This window comes from Dermacentor silvarum, chromosome 2 (genome assembly GCF_013339745.2).
Source record: "Dermacentor silvarum isolate Dsil-2018 chromosome 2, BIME_Dsil_1.4, whole genome shotgun sequence".
In the NCBI taxonomy this organism is placed as follows: Eukaryota; Metazoa; Arthropoda; class Arachnida; order Ixodida; family Ixodidae; genus Dermacentor; species Dermacentor silvarum.
The window spans coordinates 109,481,423-109,496,446 of record NC_051155.1 but is presented as its reverse complement, the minus strand read 5'-3'; the positions used below and the strand labels follow the sequence as shown (position 1 = coordinate 109,496,446).

General features: G+C 44.2%; 1 protein-coding gene across 1 annotated transcript; it reads left to right on the top strand.

Moving 5' to 3' along the window:
• The first annotated feature begins 275 nt into the window (after window positions 1–275).
• LOC119440292 (uncharacterized) lies at window positions 276–8,471 on the top strand. Its single transcript, XM_037705216.2, has 4 exons — window positions 276–384; window positions 4,409–4,465; window positions 5,130–5,269; window positions 8,099–8,471. Exons 2-4 carry the CDS (start codon window positions 4,414–4,416, stop codon window positions 8,423–8,425), a joined length of 519 nt encoding a protein of 172 aa, XP_037561144.1. The 5' UTR covers window positions 276–384; window positions 4,409–4,413; the 3' UTR covers window positions 8,426–8,471.
• Window positions 8,472–15,024: the final 6,553 nt, after the last annotated feature.

The following is a 15,024-nucleotide window of genomic DNA, read 5'->3' as shown; positions in this document are numbered from 1 at the left end:
AAAAATTCAGTTATATAAATACTGAGTTAGTTTGCCTTATACGCGACAAAGTATTGTATGATAGAGAGAGAACGGCAGGGGTCATTTTATTAACACAATAAGAGATTTCACGGCAATGGCACCGCATATTTAGGACGACCTATGTCATGCCTATTACTGCAATGAAGAATAAACCGGACATCCTTTTTCGAGATAAGTGCGGCATGTCGGCTTTGTATGTGAGCTCTTCAGCGATCATTGTTCTTTCCGGAGCAAGACATCAGTTTACCGCAGAAAAAAAATGGCCATCTAGATTGCATAGTATAAATGCTCCGTGGCTGACATATGCTCCGCACAGTAGAGCTCGATACATCCTTGGTGGTTTTTCTTGGACTTCTCCAGTCGGTAAGTGAACTTGCATAGTTCATGCTCCAGATTTCTTCGCAATGTACGAAGCATGCTGCATGGTCAACAATAGAAAACTACCAAATGTGCCCCATGTGAAAGAGGACCAGTCTTCAATTTGACAGTTATGGGGAAAGAAAAATGCTAGGCGACATAATGGCCCAGGTGTTCTCACCAGCCACCATGGCTGAGCGGCTATTGTGTTGCACTGCTAAGCACGAGGTCACGGTATCGAATCCCGGCCACGGCGGCCACATTTGGTGGGAGCTAAATGCAAAACCGCGCGTGTCTTGTGCATTTGGAGCACGTTAAAGATTCCCTGGTGGTCAAAATTAATTCCGCAGTCCTCTATTATACGGCGTGTCTAATTATCAAATTGTGGTTTTAGCACGCAAAACCCCATAATTCGATTGCCAACTGCTGTTATGTTGTTAAAGTAGGCCTGCTAGCTTAAACATGCAAGTCATGCGCTCGAGTGAGTGGGAGTCAACTGAAAATGAAACTAATAAGACTGACGAACGAAAATCTTCACTATAGAAACTGTCTTAAAGGTCCCCTAAACCACCCAGAGGTCGAAATTTAGTTGTGGTGTTGCAGTTTTGCACGAGTCTACAACGAACACGTAGCCGCGAGAATTGTTCGAAATGGTGCCGTAATAGCGGAGTTACACGCGTTTGATGATCGAAACACGGCCCTCGTTTGTTTCGCTCTATCCTTCGCTACACTCCTCGTCAGCTGGTCTGTCCTCCTCGCCTAGTGCTCCTCCAAATGTCACGTGATATACGTCATCGCCAACGCATTGTACATTTGCGGTTAAGGCACGTCCACGCTATCGGCAAATATACCGACGACGAACCGGCCTCTAGTGCAGTAGAACGTCTGCCGCACGAGAGGTGTCAAAATTTAAGTAGACAGCAGTTCGGCCGGCGCACTGCCTGCAGCACGATCAACGGGCCAATCGACTACCGCGAAGCTGCGCGCCTCGGCCACCGGCGACGAAAACATCGGCTACCGACGGGAAACGACCGGCTCGGCTGTACTCGCTTCGCAGCCGACGGCGCCGCTAATATCAGCGTATTTTTCTTCTTTGTGTACAATTATTGCGGAGAATGATAACAACGATAAGAAAATATTGCGGCCTGTGAGCGTCGGTAATTCATTTCGAAGCGCCGTCCGCTTTAGCTTTGAAGGGAACCGGAAAAGGCCTAGCGACGCTATCGGCGCCGTCGAACGATCAGCGGCGGTGAGGCTGCCGGAAAAATGAGTCCCGGTTTCATCCTTTCTACCTACGGCAAGGAAATCTCTCCGTTCGCGGGACGTGTGGCGAGTTACCGCCCCGGTAACGTGAACGGGTCTTAGTCGCGACTCAGCGCTTCCCGCTGTTATTTCCGTGCCGGCCCGTGCTCATGCGAAGCGTGCCGCTATGGATCCTGTGTTGCGCGAACGTCTAGAAAGGCTAACACTGTCGCACTCTGTTTGCGCAGCTAATCAGACTGGTAAGCACAATTGCGTTGGGTGGAACGCGAGCGATCTGGCACTTGCGTTGCGGGTGTAATTACCGATTCGCAAGCGAGCACAAGCGAACAACAAGACGATGAAGAGCAGGGAGCGCGCGTACCTGCTAGCAGACAAACCGGAAGTTTTAGGTCCTTGTTCGACCAATGGGCGTCGTTAGCGCTGTTGACATCACCAGATGCACCCTGCTGACATCGTGACGACCACTGGGGATACCGGAAAAGCCAGGAGAGGAGGACGGCGTTGTTTTTTTTTTTTGTATTTTGTGGCGCGCCCGCAGCGCGTAGCGCTGCAGCGTTTGGCATCGTTGATCGTGACGGCATTCTGAACTCGATGCTCGTGTTTGCTTGAAATGTTCAAAAAATATCTGAGGTGGTTCAGGGGCCCTTTAACCCATATATGCCCAGTGTTCTATATGTAGGACGCTGAAAATTTTCCAAATAACTCGAACATTCTTTTTTTAAAAAAGCTAGTGCCCCTCGCGGGTGTTTCTGAGGCCCTACCCTTCTCGCGTCTTGGTTAGCGTGGGAAGTCTTGGTTAGCGTAGGAGCACTGCTCGCCACGCGCTTTATGTCGAAATATTGTCGTTCCGCGTGAGCTTCGATGAACGCCATGCCGCGGAAGAAAATGCAAGTAACATAAATTCAAATGATTATTGATGTTGTCGAAATATTTGTCAGTTATTCCTGAGTAATTGAATATGCTCTGAAAACAATATCATTGTGATATATGCAAAAGTTTTTTGTTTGCGGTCGGTCAAACAGCGGTGTCCTTTATGTAGGACGCTGGGCAGATCGGGGGTCGTTGTGTCACTGTGGAACGCGCGATCCGTCGCGCGCTTAGCGTTGAAGTAACGTAATAAAAGACATATGGACGTATAGTAGAAACTTTTTTCCACTTGCAGTCAGGAGATTCCCTACAGTTCATTTTACCCCAGAACAGATCCGCAAACGCTCAACGACACTCTAAACCGCATTGACGCTGGGGAAGATGTACCAGTCGACTGTGGCCATTCTTCCGCCGGAAAATCACGCGGCGGCAGTGACAGAGAAAGAAAGCGGTGATGAAGAAGGCACTGTTGTATGCTCCATTACTAGACTGCTTCAGCATTGATGAAAGCATGTGCGAGTACTTCGGAAAGCATGGATGCAAGCAGCTTATGAAAGAGAAACCAATCCGGTTTGGCTCTAAATTGTGGCGCGTTTGCACTCCATTGGGCTATTTGCTTTCTGTTGAGCATTACCAAGGGAGGTAATGTGGATGATAAAAACAAGCTTGGTCTAGGAGAATCTGTTGTTACAGAAATGTTGTCCAGGATGGAAGGAAAGCTTGATTACTCTTTTCATGTGTACTTTAACAACTTCTTTTCAAGTCTCAAACTTGTTAGAATGCTTTCGTCAATGGGTGTCAAGTGCACAGGCACCGTGCGGGATAACCAAATAAAAAGCTGTCCCATCCTCACACAGAAAGAAATGAAAAGAAAGACTCGAGGCTTCTACTATTACAGAGTCGACGCCAAATCTGAAATTATCGTATGTCGCTGGAAGGAACAACACAGTGACCGTCGTCTCAAATGCTCACGTGGTCGAACCAACGCAAATGGTAAAAATATATTCAAGAGAGAACAGGTCCAAAGTCACGGTGGAGCAGCCATTCTTGATTTCTAGGTACAATGGCAACATGGGAGGAGTTGATAGGCTGGACCAAAATATTGCAAAGTACCGCACAGCCATTAGAGGAAAGAAGTGGTATTCTTCCCTCCTGACGTATCTTGTTGATGCATGTGTGAATAATGCATTCCAGTTGTAAAGAATGGCAACGGACAAAAGAGAGCTCCTCAGATTTCTAAGGACGATAGCGATGTCATACATGAAGAGTTATGGCTGCATTGCGTGGAAAAAGCATGCAATCTTTACTGGAAGCCCAAAGCCGATTTAACCTCATTGACCACACAGTGATCCCTCAAGACAAGCAAACAAGGTGTGCTCATTGCCATGGGAAGACCACCACACGTTGTGGAAAAAGCGACATCGGACTCCATGTCAAATGCTTCAAATTGTAACATTCAAATAAGTAGTATATGTGCCTAGTGTCCTATATGTAGGACGGCTACAAAAACAAATTCGAAATTTTTTTTGAGTACATGGTTGATTCTGCTTTCTGAGGCCCGAGAAGCAATTATTACGGGAAAATAAATCACTTTCCTTAATTTCCCCTAGTTCAGGCATATATATATATATGGGTTAAAATGAATACACTCTGCCGAATTGAACGGTTTCTTTTTACTGCAATGTTAGATAATGGTACGTCGGCGCGTATGCTTCAAAAGGTGGTTTTATCAGAAAAATCATTATTTATTTTAATAATAGCTCCCAATAGGTAAATATGCGGTTGTTTAGAAGCCTGCCTCAAGAAGGTTTACAATTCAAAGCACTTGTGGCAAGTATTTGTACATAACACTTAGCCTAACCCTATCAAATGTATTCACATTCTTCTCCTTTTCTCACAGTCATCATGAAGCGGACATTCGTAGCCATTTGTCTCGTGGGCCTCGTCGCCTTTACGGGTATGCATAACATTTTTTCTATCACTCAACAAAGTGAAGTGTCAATCTTCACATGGAGCATGAAATATGGATATACATTCATCAAGAATAATGGCAGTTGAATGCACGTTACAGAAAATTTGAACGCAAGTGCATCACAGTGAACTTCTATGTTATATACTCTACACTTCAATGGTAGAGGCAAATGAGTTCAATGTAAATTCTTTTGTAATAGGGCAATTGAAAGGTACCTAACATGCATACACTCCAACCCGTTTCTATTCTTGTCAAATATTTTTTTCGTGATCAGCATCCTTTGCCTACATGACCTAGAATATTCATGGTCAATTTTAAAATGTAGACTGCCAGGACCGAAATCTTGGCGCTTTCCAGGCTACTGAATATCATTTTATCCTTTTGCGCGTGAGAATAATCAGGTGCAGCGCGAGGTTGTGCCACCTGGTAAGCTTATGTTATCGTTAAAATTCGTAAATAGTTTATTGTAAGTCACATCTTGCTGTGCTGAAGCGGATAAGACTCTCCGCAAGCCGCATGTTGCCGAAGATATTTTCCAGTTATCGTTACTGCTATGGCCTTTCTAATGTAACAGTTTTAGTACTACGAGCAAGCAGGCTTTTAGAGAGTCCAGAATGTTTCCTCCAAACAACACCTCACGCTATTTCAGCAAATGCATACACGCTTCCTGAGGAAGAGTCCAGCCTTGATGGATCGTTTGATAGCGCCGCTCAAGAAGCTGTTTATCTGGGTGAGATCCTTCTGGACGTGGCACAGACGCTAGCTGAGGACGAAGAGCTTAGCGCTGAGGTGAGTTGCAAAAACATAACACACTTTAGAACAGTAGCTGCCAAACTTTTCTGTATCCAGGAACAGCAGCGATCGATATACTTGTTGTTTTTACCTGAACGTGATACAAAGAAACTGTATTGGGATAGCTGAAAGTGTCATCAGTCTAACCTTAAATAGCTCTTGAAATATACGCTGTTTAGGTAGAGCAGTGCCATCTTCCTATAAGCAGACAATCCTTCTAATAGCATATTGGGCTCCTCTGTCTTAAAAGTAATTTAATCTACGCATCAAATCTTGCCAGTCTAAGATGGATCAAATTCTACTTTAGACAATTCTTCACTTGTATGATTTGCCCTGTTAACTACCATGAATTACTGACCTTGGAAGCGTTCTTACAGCTGAAACACAACAGACTGACACATAAAGCAGTGCTTTTATAAAAATTGTAACGTCTATTTCTTGTGTAAAATGCGCTCAAGCAGCCACCAATGTCCAGAAAAGCAATAATAATCAAATGAATTAGTCTTCTCGACATGTGTTATCTGTTTTGGAAACGGTACGTAAGGCTAAGTTTTGCTGCCCTACAGAACATTACGTAAAAGTAGCTGTCACTTGCTTAGAAATTGCAGCATTCATTTCAGATAACCACCAGTTCGCAAGTATGTACGTTTCTTCATTCTTGGCTGGTAGGTTTAAGATAGGCGTACAACCAATCGACCCACAAACCAAGAAAAGAGTGCGTTGCAACGCGGTTCTAATGAGTTTTTTAGGCGAACTGTAAAACACCAAGGAGCTAACCTGGGCGGTATTTTTGTCACTTGTGGCGTGGCAGATGAGCTAGTAGCAATGTACTTTTACATGGCCCATCAGATTTTTTGTAATGAAGACAGTAATCGTTGGTGTCTGATCTAGCGTTCTTAAAGCGGAAAGGAAAAGTAGTATGCGTGTTTTGCCAAATCGTGGGATAAAGTTTTTGGTAAAGTTGGTTTTACATTTTCCTGGCTTCACCTTAGGCAAGCAGTATCCTTTTGCATGCACCACTTTTGCTGCGCACTGCATTTTATTTGCCATCTTGCAGCTTTTACACAGCGATCATTCTGCGGTATTACCCGCCGTGTTGGCTTAGCGGCTATGGTGTGGCGCTGCTAATGACGAGGTCGTGGGTTCAAATCCTGACCGGTGCAGCCGCGTTTCGATGGAGCGAAATGTAAAAAAAAAACAGTGCATTTGGGGCACGTGTCCCGCGCACTGGAGGACAAGTGTGCCCCGGCCTGGCGTTCGGCTTCCTTCAGGGAAAGAAGCCTGCGCCCTGAATTCCCGTCGAAACCAACGTGAGCACGCAAAAAAGTGGTGTCTGGGCCGCTCCCATGGCGGTCATTTCCCATGTGGCGCCCCAAGCATCTATTGAGGTGGGGGCACCTTCGCGTTGAGGTCAAACACCCCTTTCCAAGCGTTCAGGTCTCATAATGGCCGAGCACCAGGCCGGGAGCGCGCCTGTACCTATTTAACCGGTAGGTACCCGGCGGCAGCACTTGCCTCCCACAGCCGCGGCGGATGCTCGTCTTCAGAACTCACAATCAACAGTCCAAGGGGTTTCAGTGCTCTGGAAAGCGGACTGTTAGCATGAATTTTCTTCTTTCTGGGATTTTACGTGCCAAAACCTGTTTTGATTATGAGGCACGCCGTAGTGGATGGCTCGAATGACCACCTGGGGTTCTTTAACGTGCACTACAACGCAAGCACATGGGCATTTTTGCATTTCGCCTGTATCAAAATGCAGCCGCCGCAGCCGGGACTCCATCCCGCGACCTCGTGCTCAGCAGCGCAACGCCTTACCTAACTGAGCCACTGCGTCGGGTCTGTTAGCATAAATAAAAAGCAATCTATTACAGAATGTCAAATACAGTTACTATGAAGGTCTTCATCAAGTCGCTAAGATAATTTTCGCATGGAAAAATGCTACCACTACTGTTTTATTGCGATGGCAATTATATGGACACTCCAAGCGCATTTTTCCCGTTGTCGCCGCCGTCGCCGTGATGTTCCGTATAAAGTCCAGCGGCGATAAAATCATCGTCGCGCGCCGTACGTTGTGTGTGCGAGTGAAAGCTTGCGAGGGTGAGCCAGCAACCGTAGCGTAATCTCGCGCACGCGAGAGAGGAACGCGGCCGGAAGCGCACGGTCTTCGTTCACGCGCGAGCCACGGGGTGGAGGCGACGGAGACAGGAGGAGGTGGGGGCGGCGTTCTTCTTCCGTGGCTGCTCATTACGGAGCTATCTTAAAAGCGATCTTGCGACGCGGCCGAAGTGTGCGCCCGCGCGCATCTCATCTTCAAAGCGATCTACGATGGGCCAAAGTGCATTCGCCGATAGCCGGTAGCTTCGTATGCGCTGCGCTTTCGACTTTTAGTTCGCGTTGAAGCGAGAACCAACGCGAACATCAATTTTTTCGCTGCTGCTGGCGCGCTTTCTCACTCCAGCGCTTTGACGAGCTCCCGCGGTCATCGAGGGAGATGTGTTCATGTTTACCTGTGCGCGCGTGACACCGTGCTTGTTTGTTCAGCTAGTAAGCGAATATTTACAACTTTATACGGCCAATAAAACTACTATCTTTACTTCGTATAGCTGTCTATAAATTTGCTATCCCAATCGATGCTTAACCTTTCGGGCGAAACTGCGACTTTTTTGTTTATACAAATTTATTTATATTTGCATAAGGATTTATATTTATTAGTGTGCACGTATATGGCCAACAATAATCCCGAAAAACTTTAATTGAAAGCTGGTCGCGATCCTGTGACTCTCGTGTTTGTATACCTACGTGGTTTACTGTTTTTTTTTTTTTCAGAGCGACGAGTACTTTTTCCGTGCTCTCTGGAGCAAAGCAAAAGAAGCTGTGCAGAACGCCACTGAGAAGGTGAAGGTGTCCGTGAAAGGGGCATACAATAAGGCCAAGGACAATATCGAGAAAGCCGCTAAGGAAGCGCGGGAGAAGCTCAAGGAAAAGGCAGCTGAGATCTTGTCCAAGTTGCTAAGCAAGGTTACGAGTGGCTACGCTCTGCAAAGAGCTGACTTGGAGAACGTGAACTGGATCGAGCTTTTTGTCGGTGTCATCAAGTCAGCAGCCCACGAATTTCTGAAGCTCGGCAAGGCTCTGGGACACCTCCATGACTGATGGCAATAAAAAAGTGGAGATATATATTCAATGCAAAATTTTGCCTTTAAACATCGTTTTTCAAATATCAATATTGTTACAAAACGCTAATCGAAGGAGTATCACACTAGCCGAACCTTTTTGAAAGTACGAGAAACTTAGCAGCTTCCTAGCTACTAGCTGAGTAGGAAAGTAACAGCTGTAGAAAATGTAATAATCGCTTGACTTAAACGATTCTATTTGTCACATTGAATGGCTGTTTAGTAAGCAGTAAAACTAACCGAAACCTTCCCCAGTTGTTGATCATTCATGGTAAGACTACGGAGCGCAAAAAACAATAACCCGATAGTTTACTAGTTTGTAACCGTACAGCTTTAAAACAACCTGTGTCTTAGGTTCTTTGTGCATGCTAGTTTTACCTGTACAAATACGTTAGTCCCACTAAACATGCGCGCCATGAGAAATAATTCAAATATGTCAAAGCTGTCCAGAGAAAGTAGCGTCACCTTATTGTCGGCGCCTGTAATGTCTGTAGCGCAAACGCTTATCTACTTTAATAGTAGCGCAAGTTTAGCTAAATGCAGCTCTAAGTGCGCATTTGCCGGTTTCACCCCAGGTGTTTATTACCTACATTAGTCCTGGTGCGATTACGTATTTCTGCACATTGCCTGTTTGCTCGTGCCAAAGTTGTTCAAGTTGAACTGTGAAAGTGTCATAATTAGGGTGCGTAAGCTAATGCCATGCTATCTTAAGGTAATAAATACATAAATGGCGCAGCTCCCTCATATCTAATAATAACCACATGCCATTTTTAGAGCGTAAACTGTTAGGTGCTCATCCCAATAGCTTTTTCGGTTGGCGATGGTGTCCGCCGGTGGTTTCCGGTGTCCGTAGTGGCTATCGTCAGGAATGACGAAAAAAAAGCAGTTCCCGCCGGGATCGAACCCAGGCCCGCTGCGCGGGAGTTAGCTTGTCTACCACTCGGCCACGCCAACATTTTTTTAATACAAGGAAACCACAAATGAATATATATTACATTGCAGACATAGCTACACATTTAAAACTCGGCCAACACACACATGCGTCCAACAAGTGCATCCAGTCAGGCAGAGATTCCTGCGCAGCGTACGCCCTGCTTACATAAGCTGCACTTTCATGAAAGAATGATCAGCTAGATTGCGGGCTTTCGCCATGGCGATCACACGGGTGTTACGCAAGCGACCACAAGCGAACAACACGATGAGGAAGACCAGGGAGCGCCCGTACCTGCTAGCAGCCAAACCGGAAGTTGTAGGTCCTTGTTGCTCTCCATAGGCTGTATAAACCCGGTACTATGAACATGCCACAGGGAGGACCGCCAGTAGTATTAAACGGTAGGAACCTAATTACGTATGGAGTGATGTCAATGTCCTTTTTAAGCGTCTTTTGGAGATTATCCCAGAAAAATATAGCATCCGTACAGTCTATAAAATTGGTATCTATGGTTTCAGCACGTGGACAGAGTCGACAGTTCCTGGACCACGGCACGAAGCAGCCCCTCGCGTTCAACCAGGTCTATTAGGAAGTGTTTACGAATGCAATTGAAAGAACAATGTTTTAACTCGATGAGGTATACAGATGTTACGAACCCGCCTAAGTACATCCTCATAAGGTGTATTTTAATAAGGTGCACGATACAAAGGATCTGAGAAGATCGATTCCACCAGTGCGGAAGAAATTGCTTTTCGACCCGCAGTGGAAATGTTCTCCAGGCTGAATCTAATTTTCAAGAAAAGAAATGAGTCGAAGACCTCCTTGAGAACGCCCCATGGAGCCTGTGGGACATCTTTCGCATCTGAAGGTACTCCTACAATTAGGAAGATAATGAACTGCTTGAAGCTGTAACATTTCACGCAAGAACGAATGGTCACTGTGCCGAAAGAATAAGAATAACAGGCGAGAAACAATTTGCCTGACGAAGAGATGGACTAATCCTAGACCACCTTGTTCAAGGGGAACGAACAGATTATCGCACCGCATCGATTCACAACTTGAACTCCAAATAAACGCTGCAAATATGCGATGCAGTGCCTGAATGCGAAGTGGTGAGCACTGAAGTACTTGCTGCACATACATGAGCCGTGAAACTAAGAACACGTTACACACCTCAGCCCGACTAAACAGTGAGAAATTCCGCACTCGCCACGAATACACTTTGTATTTTTCTAACTTCTCCCGACCAATGCCAGTTGCTATTCCTATACTGTGAGAGAGTTACATCTAAATAGCGCACATCTTTTATACATTGAATGCCTGCGAAGTGTGATGGCATTGTGGCCCATAGTCCAAACCAAAAATGTGAATTTTTTTAAAGTGAACGCTAGCAGAAGAAGTTGCACAAAATTATTCTGTCACTGCAGGAGCAGCCTTTACACTCTCTCTATCAGTACAAAAGAAAGCCACGTCTTCTGCGTATGCAAGAACCCGAATCTCATTTGACGGAAATGTAAACCTTTGTAAATTTTGTTCTTTCAGAATGCTCATACAAAGTGGCTCTAAATACAGGCAGAATAGAAGCGGTAACAAAGGGCCTCCTAGTCTTACTGATGACAAAAGCCTAATCGGATCGGAGAGAGAATCATTCACTTCACTCTAAAAACATAGAGAGTTCCGGGAAGTCTCTTTGAGGGAGTATCTGCTTATACCACATTTCACTCCTTTTTTAGCAGTAAAATGCCTCAATCTCTGAGAGAGTACAGCAACTCTCCCGGACAGAGTATTAGTGCTGCTCTTAAACAGAGTGCTAGAACTCTTCCACAGTACGAATACTCCACCCCACAAGATTATTAGTACTCCCCCAAACCGAGTGCTTCTCCCAGAGTACTTGTGCTCCTTCAGACAGAGCGCTGGTACTCCTCCCAGTTGTGTAAAGCACTCGCTATGTAATTCCATGGTCAGATCAGAGGCGATTCGCAACACTTACATGTCGGTGATGTTTGATTCCTTCATTAGCAGCTCCTGCACTTATGCTTGGTGAATTGGATTTGATGTTTAGTCGCCGAGTCACTCAAATAAAACATCTTTTTCTTAAAAGGTCAACGTTTTTGTTGATGAAACAGCCACTACACAAACTGAGTATAACTTCGAAAAACATACTGATACATAAAAACCGATTACAAAGGTTTTCATGAATTTTACAACACATCTTTTCCATAAAACAAACATTTTTTTCAACATTTGATCGCTAATACAGTGAGAAATATTCTTTATTTTTATTGCCACATTTAAAGAAAATGAAAGTATACAATAGAAAATCAAACAAAGAACATGGGGAAACTCGCAAAGTATTGGCACTACGATTGAAGAAAAATATGCACCACATTACTGACCAGAAAACGCATTTCGCGCACAAAACTCGTTTAGTTATATGCCGTTGGTTACCAGATGAGCTGCTAAGCATGAGGCTGGCAAAGTAATTTGTGCAAGAAAGATTTTTTCTTCCATATTCTAAGACAGCAGCTATTTTGATAACGTCCTATGTTGTGTTTGGATGCTCCTGACTTGGAGTACACTATATTTAGAAATGTGTTGTATATTTTCATGTAATGCCGCACGTATAGTTTTGGTTATAATATTTCACATAGTTATTCATGTATGGGCTGCACCCTCTTTTTTCTAAATGCGCATCTTGCCATGGTTGTCCAGCACTATCTCCGCTCGGTGTCAACGCGGTACAGTGGCGTATCATAGCTCCTATTCGATTGGATCCAAAGCTGGTAGTCTTTTGGAAGAAAGTTCAAATTCACTGTTGGCGTCCTCGTGAAAGTAATTTCCTGGTGCTGTTGGGATCGTGCCATCGTGTTTTCTAACGCACTGTATTTCGTAGACAACTATTGCCACAGCTCACTTACGCATTTCATAACTGCTGCGGTATTCTAGTTGTATATTGTATAATTGTTTTTCTCATAAGACATCACGTGACAGTTTCTTTATTTCGAACAGACACAAATTCTAATGATCGGATCTGGGAAGTGCGTATTTTTGCTTGTAAAACAGTATTCTTTCTCTTTTCATTACTAATACATGCCACATGTTCGTAGCCAAAAACAATGGAGCAATGCAAGGAAGCAAAGGAAAGGAAAAAGCCACACCAGCAAAGAGCACGACTTCCTACATTTTTATTCTAGCAGCGCTATTTTGGTATCAATGATGACAATGGCGGCAGGCTGGTACATCTTGCTTTGCGATTTTTGTTTCTGCTGTATGCTTTCATAATTTCCTGTGCTACTTGATCGTGATGCAGCCTAAAGCGCATGCACCATCTCCAGCTACATTAGTGAACTGGCAAATGCGAGTACATTGCTGCCCTAATAACGCATGGTTGTTCATTGCGGCACTTGGTAAAATACCTTCCGGTCTGCCCAATGCAGATACACCTGCAAAAGAAAGGAATCTAACTGACAAAGTCACATGCACATGTAAAAAACATGGTGGCCTGCCTCGTTAGGCAATGTTTTCGTGCTTGCTTAGAATGATATTTTTACTTGCTCAGAACATCCAATCCCTTCGAGACCTTGCCACGAATATCTTCAAATAATTAGAGACGCCATGAATGTACAACACCATTGCCTTCTTTTTACGCATGGAAACCAGAGTGTTGGGATGAGTACTGTCACATACTACTTTCAAATGTCTAACAGAATCTCCAAAGTTTTCTTATTAGCTACTCTGCATATGTTGATTTCTCACGTTTCGTGATCTGCACCACGGCACGGAATTCCATCAGGTGGACATGAGATCTTATCAAGGTTGCTGCTACTCATGGCGTGGCAATTTCACTTTTCACTAGAAGTGCACGCTGAGCAGCACTTCAGGAGTTCCTTCTTCCGAGTCATACAGTTTATCATCTGTGGTCATAGAGTTCATGCAAGTCTTGTCATTTGCAGGTGAAAGTTTGGAGATGCTGTAAAAGTAGAAGTAGACAGGTTGAAAGTGTGACATGTGAGGCTCAGTCCAACACTACCTTACTCGGAAGAGAGTGGTGCGATATATCCATGGCTTCTCCTATTTTTAAAGAATGTCGTGCAAGGTACAGAAAGGGACTCAATGTTCTCGTACATGTAAAGTGCCTCAAGTGACCAGTCGCGTGGAACTTTACGTGTATTCGCGGGCTGCCTTCACGCTCGGTAAAACACGTTTATGTAGCACGTATTGAGCAACAGAAAGCTGTATCGGTAGTTTTACATGTTGCACTACATATTTCTCTTTGACACTTTGATAATTAGGACAGTACTTCTTGAGTTAACTAATTAATTAAAATTACCTTATGAAATCTTATTAATGAAAAAATTACTGGCGGCTACTCCACTGTACTGGAAACTATACGCACTATGTTTGCTTCGCGTAACGCCGTTCCTCTTTTTTGAATCGTGCTGCGTGATAGCTGAGACACCCTGTATAAGTCACGGTTGCAACATATACTTGCAGCCTTTTTGAAAACCATACGCCTCATCAATACCGTGTAAGATATGGTGACAGAAAGGGTTTATAAAATACCCACATATTGTGTATTTGGAATGATTGTAAATGAGAGGTATGTAGTATATCGGTGTTTTATTACACTAAAATTATAATAATGGTAGCTTATCTAGGCGAAAAACATCATTTAACGGTTCAACTAAAGCTAACTTTGGCATGAGAAAATGTCGACGTACGCAGAAAATTCATCACACCAGGTGTAAACGCAGGTAATCAACCTGAGACGAAATAGCGGGTGTGTGCTTGCAAGTCTATTTGGCCATCTTTGCGTGATATTTAAATTACATTTCTGCAAGAGACTATGAACTGACACTATTGACCGTTGCCAGTGCAGGCAATAATGTGGCACTGGTTTGGACAGCGTTCACCTTCATTGAATTATTTTACGTGGTTTACGTCTCTCTTGTATCTAAGGTACATGTATAGCTTTCGAATGTCACAAAAAAATAAAATGATGGCCACAAAGCAGTTAAAATAAATTTATACTGGTGTCTTCCATGTTGACAAAGCTAGAAGGAAGCTTCTAAATCTCTCTCACCTTCAAAAAGACTTGACGGTGTTATATTCCTTCCCTTACCGTTTTCTTATAATTATGATAATTAAGCAAACGAGGTTTAACGCCAACAATGGTTTTCATTCGACATTTCCTTCATTTTTTTATTTTAGATCAGTTCTCGATCTGCCCCAGAACCTTGCCCATCTTCATAAATCGCTGTGCTGCTCGCTGGATGATACTGACAAACATCTTGATGAAGTTTACATGGCTCTCGGAATCATCCAGGGCATAGCCACTCATAACTTTGGTAAACAACTTAGACATGATCACGGCTGCCTTGTCCTTAAGCTTCTGCTGGGCTTCCTTAGCGGCTTTCTTTATGTGGTCCTTCGCCTCCTTGTATGCCCCCTTCACGGACACCTTCACCTTCTGCGTGGCGTCCTTCACAGCTTGTTTGGTTTTATTCCAGAGAGCACGGAAAAAGTACTCGTCGCTCTGAAAAAAGATGTGAATCACGTAGGTACGGAAGCACGAAAATCATAGAATCGTGTCTACCTCTCAGGTAAAGTTTTCAGGACCCCTTATTCGCATACTCGTACACCCAGAC